The sequence below is a fragment of the Pollicipes pollicipes genome, unplaced genomic scaffold (genome assembly GCF_011947565.3).
Source record: "Pollicipes pollicipes isolate AB1234 unplaced genomic scaffold, Ppol_2.1 Scaffold_6950;HRSCAF=8241_pilon_pilon_pilon, whole genome shotgun sequence".
NCBI lineage: Eukaryota > Metazoa > Arthropoda > Thecostraca > Pollicipedomorpha > Pollicipedidae > Pollicipes > Pollicipes pollicipes.
The window spans coordinates 171,638-186,619 of NW_023596968.1; the positions used below are offsets into that span (position 1 = coordinate 171,638).

At 51.1% G+C, this 14,982-nt stretch overlaps 2 protein-coding genes across 2 annotated transcripts; one reads left to right on the forward strand and one right to left on the reverse strand.

Annotated features, from left to right (window-relative positions):
- Positions 1 to 321: 321 nt before the first annotated feature.
- Positions 322 to 9,568, reverse strand: LOC119108894 (diuretic hormone class 2). Its single transcript, XM_037232435.1, has 4 exons — positions 9,514 to 9,568; positions 5,476 to 5,595; positions 1,975 to 2,082; positions 322 to 1,327 (listed from the first exon to the last, which is right to left on the reverse strand). Exons 2-4 carry the CDS (start codon positions 5,589 to 5,591, stop codon positions 1,186 to 1,188), a joined length of 366 nt encoding a protein of 121 aa, XP_037088330.1. The 5' UTR covers positions 5,592 to 5,595; positions 9,514 to 9,568; the 3' UTR covers positions 322 to 1,185.
- On the forward strand, positions 7,649 to 14,706 carry LOC119108891 (testis-specific gene A8 protein-like). Its single transcript, XM_037232433.1, has 3 exons — positions 7,649 to 7,676; positions 13,079 to 13,320; positions 14,566 to 14,706. The coding sequence occupies exons 1-3, from the start codon at positions 7,649 to 7,651 to the stop codon at positions 14,704 to 14,706; spliced, it is 411 nt and encodes a 136-aa protein (XP_037088328.1).
- The last annotated feature ends 276 nt before the right edge of the window (positions 14,707 to 14,982 follow it).

Sequence of the window (14,982 nt, forward strand, 5' to 3'; positions counted from 1 at the left end):
CATGTTTCAGCTGTCTTACATGAGCACAGCTACAACGACAATGCGCTTCACGTCCAGTCCGCTGTCATTCAGAGGGAGCTGCGAGTGAGCCTTTGTACTCATCTCTTGCACAAACTTGAACCAGCAGGAATCATAAGGCAACTAAACATGAAAACAGAAATTCAAAATGGCAGGAATTTGGGTGACACCTATATTGTCATGTCAGGGAGAGGTACTGGATGAGTATAATGGAACTGCGTGGCGGACAGAGCAACGCTGTTAGTATTCGCGTTCTGCTGTTTACCTCGGCCTTGACCTTTAGTCAGTGACCAGGAGACATCGTCAACAAAATATATTTATTTCAAATAATCGACACTACCATTTTAACTTAAACACGGCACACATTTGTCTCACGCGTGGATGATCGAACAGAGTTGTCCATTGGCAGAGTGACAGGTGGCCCAGCCGGTCTGTACATGCGTCGGTGTCGCTAGAGACCGGCGCCATGCCCATGTGAGCGCTCGGGCCAGCCCCAACCAGACGTGACTGCGATGGACGCCCAACGGTCTCGCTTAGCTGCCCTGCTGGCAGGCTGCTGGATGCGCTTGGATGTGCCAATACACTGGAGCCTGCTCCTTTCCTCGAATCGTACTTTCTGTGGCCGATACGTCATACAACTCTGCTATAATGCTGATGAAACACTGATCAGACATCTGGTAACTATAACTCAGGTAAAACTCGGATGCCGTATGGCGACTACGATTGGCGCTAGGTGGGGCGAAGCAAAGTGAACTGCACACTACACAACTCTAACCAACAACTCTCTGTATGTGGCTCCGGCGCAGTGAGAACGATAAGACCGCCCCGTCCGTGAGCGTACAACAAGCAAACTATCAGCCGGCGGCGGACAGGCGACTGACCAGCAGCCCTTGAGAACCAGCGGGATCAGCTGATCCTGCGGGATCAGCTGAGGCTTAGGCGCTCCCACCACAGACCAAACTATCTTCAGCCTCTTCAGCTAACTCCAAGGTGTCTTCCTGATCGGCTTACGGACCTCAAGCGGTCCGACCTGCCGGAGTCAGCTGATCCCGCGTGACCACCGGATCCAGTCCGCCGAGGCTGGCTGGGGGACACTCCAACTAGCACCGTCAGTTCCACATGGAACCGCCGGGGCAGAGGAGGGCACGCCATATGGAGGTCGGGGGTTTACAGATGGAGCGCCTGCTCGACGGAGCGTCGCCGGCGGCCGGGTCCCCCCGGGAAGGCTGCCGCCTCCAGACCCATCTTGTGCTTGGCCGCCTGCGTGGCCGAGAAGCCGCGGCCCAGGCCGAAGTCGAACCCGCGCTTGCTGTGGGGAAGCAGGCATCTATCAGAGACGAGATTGGATCTTCACAGACGCTGTGGAGATCGCTGTGGATCAATTATGAACAGGGAAAGTGTCAGATGGAAGCGGCATATTTTGAGGGCAGCCATCTGCTTTTTGTTTTTATGTATCACTAAATATGATAGAAATGCGTAAACGTATCACCACGCGAAAAAGACGCGACGATGGAAATGAGCATTAACGTCACTGATGTCATCAGACACTCTCTGAATTAACACATCTTTCACCCATGAAGAAGCCCTCTTGGAATGAGTAGAAGATGAAGCGAAAGACATCGGTCACGTAAGGCGCCATTCATCATGCAAAACAAAACAGCGACACGTAATGCACAAATCACATGAGAATAAGCAATCAAATAAAAACGTTCCATCTTATCCATTTCGCCGGGTAGGTCTGTAAAACCAAGGTAGAATGCTACCGTTCTCTACTGCGATGTCCTCTCTTGGCCAGGCCACGATGCTCGAACAGCCAGACGGCAGGCAGCGACATCTATTGGAGCCCTGGCGACCTACCCGGCGTATACGGACCGCGCCGCAGTAGGCGTGGCCGGCACTCTGTTGTACAGGTGGAAAAACGGCACGTGTTTTCGGAAATATCTATCTAGTTCGTACTGGGCCAGACCGGTCTCTTCGGCGTCGTTGAGCGCGCGCAGCCGATTAACCAGCTCGCTGACGTAGAGGTCGTTCTGCATGTTCTCCACGTCGTCCGCCCAAGATTTCCTGTCGAGCAGAGTTGAGCGTTAAGCGGACACGCTATGCGATCTAGCACATGAAAGCGATTCTTTCGCACCGTGATTTGTGATGGCTCTCGTGATACAGGTTATGTTGCTAGAATGACATATTATGAACGTTACGCGTATGTGCGAGCGTGCTCCGTTACTTAATCCATTGCAGAGGAAGCATATGCACATGGTCATATATGCGCTCTGCGGGATATGTTTCTACCCCAACTGCGGACACCATACGCAGCCAGTAAACTTAATGAAGTCCATGGTATTACAGACATATCGGCCCTCATTTATGAGGCTTCACGGGACTCTGAGCCAAAGGAAAAGAAAGTGTGAGTGCATGGTACGTAGGGCCGGACACTCAAATGCCAGCCAGAGGGCCCTAGGCTCTGATCAGGGGCCCACTGAATCGATAAGAGCCTATATTTTGGTCAGACGCCACCAGTAACGCGCAGTCGGTTCCGTGGCTACATGGGCGAATGGCTCATTTCCCAAGCAGAGACAAAGCTGCAGCCAGCGATTTACACTGCTCGTGGCCCACAGCGCCTAACAGGGGCCCTGTGTTGTCAAGGGGCCCCGAGTCGGCCAGAGGCAGTGTTCGAGGAGGGGCGGAGAACCTGGGAGGGCCCACGCGGTCCGGCGATCAAGAGCCCGGTTGGGGGGGGGGGGGGGCTTAAGGGCATGAAGAGGGGTTGGAGTCTTATTCAGAAGCCCAGACCTGCGAAGACGAACCCTTAAGTGACGCTCGAAGGGCCCTTTGTGCCGATCGAAAACCCCCTGCGTCGATATGGGCCTATATGTTTGTCGGGTACCACCGTACCACATAGTCGTCGCCATGTCGGTGTGGGCCTGAGGACCTACTTCCCAATCAGCCATAAAGACGGGGCCAGTGATTTACACTGGTCGAGGGCCTTGTATCTGTTAGGGGCCCACAGTACCTAACAGAGGGCTCTGCGCTCGCAAGGGCCCCGAGACGACCAGGGAAAGTGCCTTATGAAACCCGAAGAGGGGCCCGAACGATCCACCGGAACTGGCTATCAAAGGCTCGATAGAAGGGCATAAGGTCCCAAAGGACTGACTGTAGGTCACATAAAGAATCGTGGCCAGTATCGTCGGGACCTGAAATATCAGTCAGAGGTCCTTTTGCAACGTTTTAGGAACCCCTGAGACAATGCGAGTGTCTAGGTCGGTCAGAGACCACGAAAACCGAACAGTCGGTTTCATGTCCATCTGGGCCCTTAAGACCCATTTCCCAAGCAGAGACGAGGCCGGAGTCCGCAATTTCCAATATTCAAGGTCCCTGACACAATGAGGGGCTCCTGTGTCGGTTAGGGGCCACAGTGCCGAACAGGTCCCGTGGCAGCAAGTGGCCCCGAGCCGGAGCGGCATTTGAGGGGACCCGAAGAAGGGCCGAAGGGCCTCTCCAGACCAAAGATCAGGGGCCGATGGGATAGCTGAAGGGTCCGATGGACTGGCCGCAGGCCTCATCAAGGGCCATCGCCCATAGGATCGTGATCTTAAATTTCAGTGAGATGATCTTTTACACGGATAGGGACCCTTGAGACGGAGCGGTCTTCTATTTCAACCGGATATCACGAACAACGAACAGTCGGCTCCATGTTGGTCTGAGCCTGGGGGCGCATCTCCGAAGCAGGGACAGGGCGATGTATTTCGGTTGGGCTCCTGTATAATTCAGGGGCCCTTGGTGTCTTACAGGGCATTATGTGTCAACAAGGGACATCGAATCGATCAGGGGAAAGAGCGGAGCCCAAATGGCAGAGGTTCTCGTTTTTCAAATTCAAATTCCGTTGGTCGGTGTCCTCTGGCAATTGAAGAAATCAAGAGCTTATGATGAGTGCTCCCATTGAGGTAACAGAAGAGTCCTGTGCCAGTCAGAGCCCCCACTACCGCCGGCGGGCTCTCAAACCCTTTTCCAGCATGGGTCCGTTAAGCCCAACTGGAGTCTATGTGCCAATTATTTGAGCACTTTGCGTTGAGCAAGGATGCTGTTGCGTTAATGACGGTTAATGCGCCGATCCGGGGTCCACCGCGCATGTCAGAAGGCCTCCTGCGTCAGGGAGCAGACCAATGTGACATGATGTCTACACTAAGGGCTTCCGGATTGGCCAGGGGATGCCGCCCCGTGTCGCCAGAATGACGGCCAGAAAACGTAACGCGGTGAGACAGGATGGTATCCAGTCCTTGACCGGGAACAGCACTGTGCCCCGTGGTGTTGTACTCAGGGGCTCCCCTCTACCGGAAAGAAAGAAATGGTCTCATTAGTGCTGAGTGGAGTAGGTCGAAATGGATTCAAAGCGCACAATGCCATCTCATGTTTTCCTGAGAATATTCATTATTTTACAGAATCGATTGGTGAAACAAATAAAATCAAAACGTTTGAGCCTGTGCACCGGGTGGCGAAAGTTTGGTGGTTCACGCGCCCGCATTAACCACTGCACGTCTGGGAAACCGACGCTGCGCGACCTAAGGAGATTGCAACGCTTGACGTCCAGTTATTTATTTGAAAGATGCGCGAGCGCGCATGATCAAAACTATGCAGTTTGTACCACCAATCAATTTTGACTAAATGTTGAAGATATCCAGACATACATGGTCTGGCATAGTAATACAAGATTGTTGAACCACTTGCGAATTTTTTTGATCCATCCCGATTTTCAATCTACATTCGCGGAACCCTTGCTATTTCTGTAAAGCCCAGACAAAATTCTGAAAAGTTTCTGAGTTCTATCGGTTTAAAAAAGTCCACTGGACCATTGAAAAATAAAGAGCGCCAGCAGTTTATTTCATGCAGTAACTGAACTCGCGATTTTGACAGTTTGCTTACTATAAACTTTTGGCAGAATTGATCTCGCGGTAGCGTCTAGCCTATATTTCAAATAGAAAAGGTAAAAATGCATCATTATATATAAGCATGTCCTCAAAAACAAATGGGTCATATCCGACGATTTGGGGGGGGTCTTTTCACTATGGGGTGTCCTCTGTCAACCCTGTGCACCCCCTTGCGAAGGCTCTGGCTGCGCTCCTGCTTACCAGCACTGACTTAAGATAAACGATGAAGATACAAGCTAAAATTGAGTCGCCGGATTAAACATCATCCATTATGATTGTTTTTAGCTTGGCCACGGCACGATATTAAGGCTATGGTTAATGCAGAAACACGACTGTGAACACAGTGGGGATCCTCGCATTCAACCCAACGTAGCCCACTCCCACAACTGTAGACCGCTCTTTAAAATGCCACCCTCAAAAATATTCCACCATGACCTGAAGGTTGGAAGTTTAACCGATACAGGACAGCTCTCTGCTTTCCATACCGGTACATGAAACCTGACCTCTCCCAGCTACTCTTTCCTTACACACGAACCTTTCTGCGTCCTCCAGGCGCACACTGGCGGCGCTGCAGGAGGACCAGCAGAAGACGAAGCAGACAATGGCTGCCAGCCAGGCGCAGGCGCTGACTGCAGACACGTGACGAGTCATGATCCTGAAACCAAGGCAAGTCAGGGTCAGGGCAGGCTCGCGACCCTGTCAGGTGACAAGGTCAGGCCAAGATCTGGCCAATGTTAGGTGGCATGGGTATATGAGGGTCAACTCACAAGCGTCCTATGGAACAACTCGACCTTTCGTGCCGTGTGCTGCTTTCAAGCAAAGAATCAGAATCATGTCCAAGGGCTATATCATGACTTTGTGGAAAGTGTTCGTTTTCTTTCGTAGCAGAATTCCGCTTTATGTGAGTCGCGCTGCAGAAATATTGTCCAGTTATTGCTCTAGGGCAAGCCAATGTCCAGTTGAGACAGATGTCCCAAGCGGGTGCATGCCAGGTGCCCGGAAAGGACACGTGGGCCATAAATTGTCGCCGCAGCTGTATGGAATGTTTCCGATAAAAGTAACGGGAGCTTTACCTTTTGCGGGCAGTCATATCCAAATGAATAAATCATTGGCCATATCTATCAGCGCTGGTGCTCACCACTTACGGGCTGCACTGAATCTCGGCATCTGCAAGCATTAGTGAGCGTCTTTGCAATCCGTGGCCGGCGGCCGATGTGCTCACCGAGACGCGCTTCACTGGCCAAGTCTGTACCGGAGCGGCGCCATTAATCCACCTGTCGCCGGCGCCGGACAGCGCCAGGAGCGTTGTTTGCCGGGCTGACGCCGACAGACCCGCGCCGGCGCCGATAAATCGTCCCGGCCGGCCACGCACGCTCGACGTCACCGGGTCAGCGCCAGCGCGCTGAGGCAGGCGGCGCCGGCCCAAGAGCCAGTGGGCGGAGGACATGACGCGTGCAGGCGGTGTGAGGAGAGGATGCCAGGTCTTCGAGATTGCCCTTGCGGGGGATTCGAGGCCGTGTGACAGGGAAGCATCCGTTGCGTTCATCCTCATGTTTATTCAGCAACGCGAATTTCGGCTCTTTCTCTTTTTGGGGAGGGGTAACATCTCATGAACACATACTAAAACCGCAAAGTTGGGCCGGTTGAGTGTTGCCCAACACCAGACGCAATATTCAGCATGATGTTAATCAGCTGCTAAGCGACCGATCACTCCACATCACTCTCCAGGCCAGTTTGGACAATGACCCGTGAAGAGCAAGTGCTACAGAGCTCGCTGTCCTGTTTCACGTTACGCTTGCGAGTCTACCTTGCATCACGGCGGTTGCTGAAATGAGAAGAGTTGCGGAGATAAAATGACTCCAATACGTCCACTGCTTCGCCTGGGGATTTATCAGCAGCAATGTCACGTGCTGTCACGCCGCTCAACACTCCAGATCCAAATAAGTGAACGCAATGATCGCAGCCATCCGAATACCACTGTTGTGAATACACCATCAGATAACAGCTGGTCATATATTGGCTGGCTCAACCACAGGGTAGCAATTGCGTCTCCAGCTGGAAGACAGCTGCCGTATTGCGACCATTCAGAGCGCACAGAACAAGAGCGAAAATACTACATATTGAGAGGCCACACAGCAAAGCTTCCGCAGCCACACAGACGAGCCTATCAGTAAGCCCATGGGCAATATAGCGTAATGGAAGCACTCCTAATGTACACTGTGTTGGTGACTTTGGGAGTCATCAGTCCACAAGATGGCAGTTCATTGCATTAGGATACGCGTGGTCAGAGCTCGAGCCTTCCCTCGCGTGTTTTGTTTTCTGCTCTCATCCTCTTACCAGTGTGGACGCTGCGCAGGTACCATGACAGCATGCTAGCGCAGCATAAATAAGTAATATTGCAGCGGGTAATGATATATTTCAAGAAACGGTGTCTTACATAGGACTAGGTGAATTTTTGACTTACGGTGGCCTGCAAAATCTTAGGTTATAGCAGCCTTAGAATAAAAGAGTCCAACTGGAAGATTTAGCTCATAAGTACTGACGTTATCAAAAAAGTGATAGTAAATCGCATGTTTCGGAAACCAAAGAAGACTAATAACAATCAAAATTTAACGTAGATTTCCCTTCCGAAAGCTTAGGTGAACTGAAAGACTAAGAATTGTAATGGCCCATTTCACTTTTTAGTTTCTGAAAACGAGCTTGTTAAGATGGCGCAGCTAGCCGTGAGACCGAGAGGCGAGTAGTTAAGTGAGGAAAAACGTCCGTATTTGCGACCTATACCCCATGATCACAGTACCCTTTCGATTTGATGCCATATTTACCGTAAATATTACTAACAAGCCTTAAGCATATTGCCGCGCCAATCAGAATAACTCAACTGCACTCAATCGCGTTGATGGAATAGTTTCGTCCAGAAATACATTTAAGTCTGACGCGGCAGGCAGCCGACCCAGATTCGAGACCAAAAGGTAAACCAAGTGACGCAATTACCCCGATTAAACGCAGGCGTATGACTTTCCAGAGTGTTATGCACATCAGTGGCTTGTTTGGCCTGATACGGGTCGTCCTCCAGGGCCGAGGGCACGCACCGCCGCGTTGGCACGTTCAATGGAGCGTCCGGCCTCGAGGGTCTGCTACCAGAGGAGCTTGGAAGTCGGGCTGGTAGACTGTACCGCAGTACACCGAGCCGTCTCTCGGCCGTGTATGAGCGCTCAATGGCCGGCACGTGGGCAACCGCCGGCAGTCTGGGGCAGGCTGGCGGTCACTGAGCTGGGCTGCACTGAACGGAACTCTGTGTGGGCCTGGTTAAGCCCGTCTGGTCACGCAACAGTGGCTCGGGGCAAGATGGCGGTGACCGTGGTCTGTCGGCCTGTACAACGCCTGATCTCCATCACGGTAGGCACTCCGCCGGGATGGACCAGATGCAAGGTTCGCGATTCCTGCCAGGTCAAGTTTGGGCAAACATCACGAATCTGCGCATGATTCTGGCCCAGGTGCACAATGTGTGCATTTTAGCTGTGTAGAACGTTGATAAATGCTTGGATATAATTTACGTCTAGGAGAAGACATCAGTCCACCTTTACGTGTGGAAGTGATGGTCAGATATAAAGCATAGGCTTGAACGTGGCGGTCGGAAACTGTCGCCCAAAACATTTAATGTATCTTCACCTTTAAAAACCACAAAAACCTTTAACAGCAAAGCCTTTCTACGCTCGAAAACAAGCAGCAAAATCAAAATAGCATAAGTGGTGCGTATTCGCACCTCTCATTCTGGCAAGTTCATGTATGTGGGTGGTGCGGCCAGATAAATTTTGTGCACAGCGATTGCATGAGGGCGACAAAAACTAAATCACAGAATCAAACTCTTGGTACCTTACGCGTATCTAAGCCCTCCGTGGCTGTGGAAACATCGACCCTGATTTTTTGGCTACTATAGAAGATTATTTTGGCTCTGTATATGTGGTATATACGACAGTTCATGTTGTGACATCATTCTCCATTCAGCACCTATCTGTTGGGGCTGGCAGCAAGGTCATTTTCCTTGACTCAGATATGATTTAGCTACAGCAAAGTTACCGCTGCGACCGTCGTATTCCCCTTGCGAGGAATTTCCCGGAGGTTGGGATACCTGTTCTGCACATGTCCGAGCCTGACTACACTTCATGTCACACAAAATCAGCAAACGCAGAGCGTTTAGGGCATGGGAGTTAGCGCTGACCATAAACAAGATCCAGTAAATTTTGACATTGTGCGAGCATATGCCCTGATGGAAATTACTAGCCTAGCCATGTGACAGAGTATGTCACCTACCGCAGGGGCCACGGCCAAGAGCGTCATTGTCACCAGACATTCACATGTCTCTGAACGGATGCAAGCACTTAGCAACCTGTTTGGACAAGCCTGCGACGTCTGCTGTTTAGTATTTTACGTAGAGTTTAAGGCACAGTCGTTGCAGCAATAGACGTACGTCTACCAGCACAGTTTCATCTGAGGTGGGTCCACACTAGGCCGCGTTCCGGGTTGTGGCACGTGCGTGTTCTGACCGCTGAGAGGTCAGCAGCGTGAGACTCACTCGGTGCTTGTCCCGGGAGGAGATCGCCTCGTGGTCGCCGCTGTGCTGCTCCACCGCCGACTGCGATGCTGGTGCCGCCTCTCCGGCACCTTATATTCAATTCCCCACGAGACAGCGGCGACCAATGGACCAATGGGGCGAGGCCGCGCCCTCAGCCAATCAGAGCACCCCTCGGCCCGGGCGAAACCAGATCCGTTCAATTAGCCGGATGATTTCCGAACGGTTGTCAATTAAATTAAAGGCTTTAAGCAGAGACTGCGTTACCAAACCATCGGATTTAAGTTAGGTGCGTAGAAAGCAGCGGCATACATTTCCGGCCCTTTGCTACGTTTGATTGTTGCATGGGACCTCTTTTTACATAACAATAATTTTGTCATAATTGGTCTAACGCGGACCATGTGGGAGGCGAGCATGCTGTAGTGATATTTGAATCGCGGGCGTATTTCGAGGTAGCGTGCTTGTGCTGACGACGAAATGTAAAAGTGGAACGTTTAAGATCTTTGGGATGAAATGCGACTGAAAATTTGCTTATGCAAACAACATTTTTTCTGCCTGTTCTAGACAAGTGAAGTTTTAATCGTGTTCAGGCAGCTCTAGTTGATGTCATGAATGGGAATTCCTGTCAGAGTTCTAGCTGCGGTGCACAGTGCAGTAGACTGCCAACTGTGCAAAGAATGCGCGTATCATGTGTGAGAAAGATGCTAAAAGTTAAGGGCAAAACTTGCCTGTAGACGAATGCGATCATGCAGCTTTTCAAAAACAAATTCATCAAATGTGATTGAAAATCAACTTGCAAAAGGTCATGAGATTGGTTGCACAGTAATATTATAATTGCAATCAAGCGGTTAGGGGACGAAAACCAGCAATGCACGGGTGAGAAATACCGTACGCACACGCACAGGATACGCACAGGATATGTGCACGCACAGGATATGTACTGGCTGATATACCTCAAGCAGATGGAGGGCGATTCATCAGAAGTATCTACACCGCATTGATGAAGCATAGTTGATCCCTTTTTACGTGGTGCATTTCATTAAAACTATGCGGGGAGTCTGGAGCAATTTAAACTCACGGAGATATCGTAACATTTTGAGCCGATTTAGTCACGCAATGGCTTGAACTAACCACTGGACCTTTAATTCTCTATTGACACATCGTGTTTCGCAAATGCGTGTAATGGCGCATTCACGAAAGGAAAAAGTTAGGCAATGCGGCTTTGAGCGTGTTAACACGCTGGATCCAGTTAAGCAGCGTGTTAACACGCTGTTTAACACGCTGGATCCAGCGCTAGCGGCTCAAGCGTACCGTGTATTACCTAAATGTGATCAACTTTGATGCAATAAGCCTTGCTATAAACCACGGCAGGCAGAAATGGACAGCGTTTAATCAATGAAATGTGAATGGCGCATTTGCCAAAAAACGGACTGTGATTCGTCCTGACACGCCTCCCAAAAACCTTTCCTGGAGTCACCTCTGAGTAAAATAAGAGCCCCAACTTATGACGGTTCATATCAAAACTGTCCTGAGGGAAGTCACGAAGTCCCAAAAAACCAACTCCGACTGTTTAACTCGCTCACTGGAAAAGGGAAGTGATCTACCTTTTCCGCAATTTACTGTAAATATCTACGAAATTGGAATTACCTTCGAGGATATTTGCAAGAAAATGGAATGCATGCAGTTTGAGCTCTCATGTGAACTTAACAACGGATTCGTAAAACCCATTGATAACGGTCCCTGAAGGAACTTGGCTTTCCATTAGTTTATTTTTGTTGCAATCTAATAATAACAAGTAATGAATCTGGCAGCTGTTTAAACCGCTAACAAATTTTGCCTATCCCACGACGCACAAGTAGTTCTTGTTGCAACATATAATTCACATCTGAAAACATCATAACCAAAACAACTCAAATCGTTTCCGATCGGCATGTATCTGAGTGTATGTCAACGGGTCCATTGCTGGGCTTTGGCTGAAATTAATATCGGTAAGTTGCGTGCTGATATCACTTTATTATGCAGTATAATCGGATGAGGGGCAGCCATTTATCTGTGTAGTTGACAGCCCTAAAACCACAAATATAGTAATATAATGTAACTGAACATGCAAATCATATTGCAGCAATTGACCTAAACTCGTTAAATATTGATGTGAACGCGTTGAACGTAAAAATCTTGGAAGCATATGAGGTGATCCCATAAAGAAGTGAGGAGGGACGAACCATCAAAACATACACAAACATGAATATGTCTCTTAGCACCACTAAGCGAATACCGAGGGTGTATAGCTTATAGATAATTTCAGGTTTTACCAATTCGACGAATGTGTCATCCTGTGACAATTTGTTTGATAAGGAATGTGGCCCAAAAACTAAGTACAATGCCACTATCAACCAGCTCTTCTAGGAAACGCAGCATTTTATAGTTTGCATGTAAGTAATGTCATCATATTTGACGGTCACGTCATTATTATGTCATCATGTTTGACGGTCACGTCATTATTAAGTCCAGTACATAAGATATCATTATGTCTTTACCACTGTACATCTTGAAGAACCTAAATATTTCTTTAACTTTTAAATGACAAAAAACGCATCGCATAACGACGGTGTATTTATCACGAGATTGGTGATTCTCATGACGTGTTCCTTTTTACCGTACAGTCACCCATAAAATCGGCATGACCGCGTTCTAATCATATCGCACCAAATTCGCTTAAATGACATTTGACGACATGCTTAACGGAAATCGCTGTGTACATTTTGGCACCATGAATGGCTCTGCTTTCACAGAAACGCATTCGAGCCTAACGACTCAATGACAAAATTAAGTGTGAAGAAAGCTGGTGCTTGATTCGGTCCAAAAACAACGGAAGGGCGGATTTTACAACATCCAATCTGGACCATAAAAAAGGATCTCGTGCTTCCTCGCGAGGATGAAGTCAGGGTCTTCTTGGAATTGGCCAGGTGTCCTTACAAGTGTCGGCGAAAAGTATTGAAATGTCGAGGCTCCAAGTGACAGTAATGTAGCTTATCGTGCTTCATTAGTACAGGGCCTTTTCACACCCGTATGATTACTACGTGGAATGTCTGATGACCCATGAGCAAAGCAGTTCTACGAAGCCCTGCGCCGGGCGTCATATAACGCTCTAGAGACAGGCTTACGTCCAGTGAAGTGTCTATGAAGTGGCACTAGAGAAGGCACGCGCCACTGGACCTCAATATCGGCGCCCTTCATCGGCACAGCGCGCTCGGCCTCCAAACGTATCAACCACCATCGGCAAAAGCGGATCCTGAAGCCCTCCTAAGCTCATCATCCCGTTCTGTAGCACGCCACGAGATCTCGCTGCCCAGTGGTGTATTGGACGCCCGTCTGGCCGTCCGAGTCCCGGCTCCTGACCGGCCGGTGGCCGACAAGCGATCAGTGTCACCCGCCGCCCCTGCAGAGGCCGACTCGGCCACCACCGGCGCCCCTACAGACCGCCGCCGCCGCCGCTACAGAGGCTGACTCGCCCACCACACCGCCGCCCCTACAGACGCCGACTCACCCACCACCGCCGCCCCTACAGAGGCCAACTCGCCCGACGCCGCCCCTATAGAGGCCACCACGTCCGCCGCCGCCGCCCCTACAGACGCCGACTCGCCCGCCGCCGCCCCTATAGAGGCCGACTCGCCCGCCGCCCTCTCTATGGAGGCCGACTCGCCGGCCATGCCAGCCACCGTCGGTAGAGAGGCCGACTCGCCGGCCACTGTCCGCAGAGAGGATGACTCGTCGGCCACCGTCCGTACAGAGGCCGACTTGCCGGCCACCGTCGGTAGAGAGGCCGACTTGCTGGTCAACACCGGCGCTGCCGCGATGCCAGCGGGGCAGAGCCGTCGTCGACACCGACGACCACACCACCGGCGACTGGAGCCGATTATACCGGGCGGATTCCGGTGCCAGAAGGCGGTGCACAGTCGGCCTAACCCTCCCCAGGGTGTCGATCAGCACTCAGAGCACGCCCCGGGGAGTCAGGAGCGATGGATCTACCCCGCGGGAGGCGTTCGTTCCGAGCATTTGGCGTCACCAAGATCGGTGGAATCTGGAATGGGCTCAGAATGATCTTAAGTGGCGTCAGAGCGGTCATCGGTGCCCAACCCCAAATATTGCGTAGGTGATTGTGGTTGCGTGGGAGGAAACATACTGCTTGCACCCAGACCTGACCGGGCGTGGGCAAAGTTATTGTCGGTCCGAAACATGCTGGTCGCCTCCTGGTGATGACTGGAATTACGTAAATGTAGGAGTTTATTCAGGAACGGCGTACGTAACATTTTTATGTATGTTTATTCCTCTTCCTGATTTGTATTGCCCACAGGATTTAGCAGCATTAATTGCATACGTACGTGCATTGCTTTAAACACAAAACTGTGATTGTCAATTAACTCGGTTGAAGGTCCAAATACATGGTGTCTGTCTTGACACAATATGGGGAAACGGACGCCGTTTTACATATTCCCGCGACCTTGATAGACTCACAAATATGTGAAGGATGCCGCCACGCCTTCGAATTGATTCGAAGTACGATAAATGAAATCTAAAGCGTTGAAAAATCATCCAAACAGAGGGCCCTCATCCAAGGAAGCTTCAGCATTTTACCAGTGAGCCATTGGGGGCTTAACGACGCACTTAGCTGCTGAAGCTGTGTGGCATCGCTTGCCTCTCAGGACAGGAAGAACGGGCAGGAGGCAGAGAAGCACGGGCAACGTGAGAAGGACGGACACCGCGGAGAATTAAGCACCGTACTTCTGGTTTCCGAGACACGCAACTGAACCGCTACACCACCAGTACTCCGGCAATTTAGCAATTTACCACATCCGATGGTCTAGCTGTCGCTGTATCTCTGTCAAACATAGCTCAAGGCTTATTCTACGAATCAACGAGACAAATATACACGGCACCCGGCACCACAACCGGGTAGGCGTCTACCTTCCGGCAAATCAGGCTTCTCAGACTTTGGCAGCGACGGTCACAGCTGGTCCCAGCCGCTCACCTTACCGGCTGCTCTGCGCCGTCCAGCCTCGCTCCGTCTGCAGTCCGTCTGTGGCGGCGGCGGCGGAGGCGGCGGCGGCGGATCCGGACGGCAACCCGGAGCGGCCAGACAGCCTGTCTCCGCCAGTGACTGACCGGCCGCCGCTGGCAGGCCGTCACAAGCTGTAAACAGTTGCGACAGACACGGCGCAGCGCCGCTCCGTTTGACACGTGCCGTGCCAGGCGGACGCCCCACCGGAACAAGCAGAGGCCTGCCGGAGCAAGACAGGCCGGGGCCCAGATAGAAAAAGGCAGTGCCCAGATCGGGCAGGGCAGTGTCCAGATCTGACAGGGCAGTACCCAGATCGGACAGGACAGACAGGATAGTGCCCAGATCGGACAGGGGAGTACCGATGATCACGGGACCGCGAGGAATGACTTTCCGAACGGAAGGCTTCTGAAATG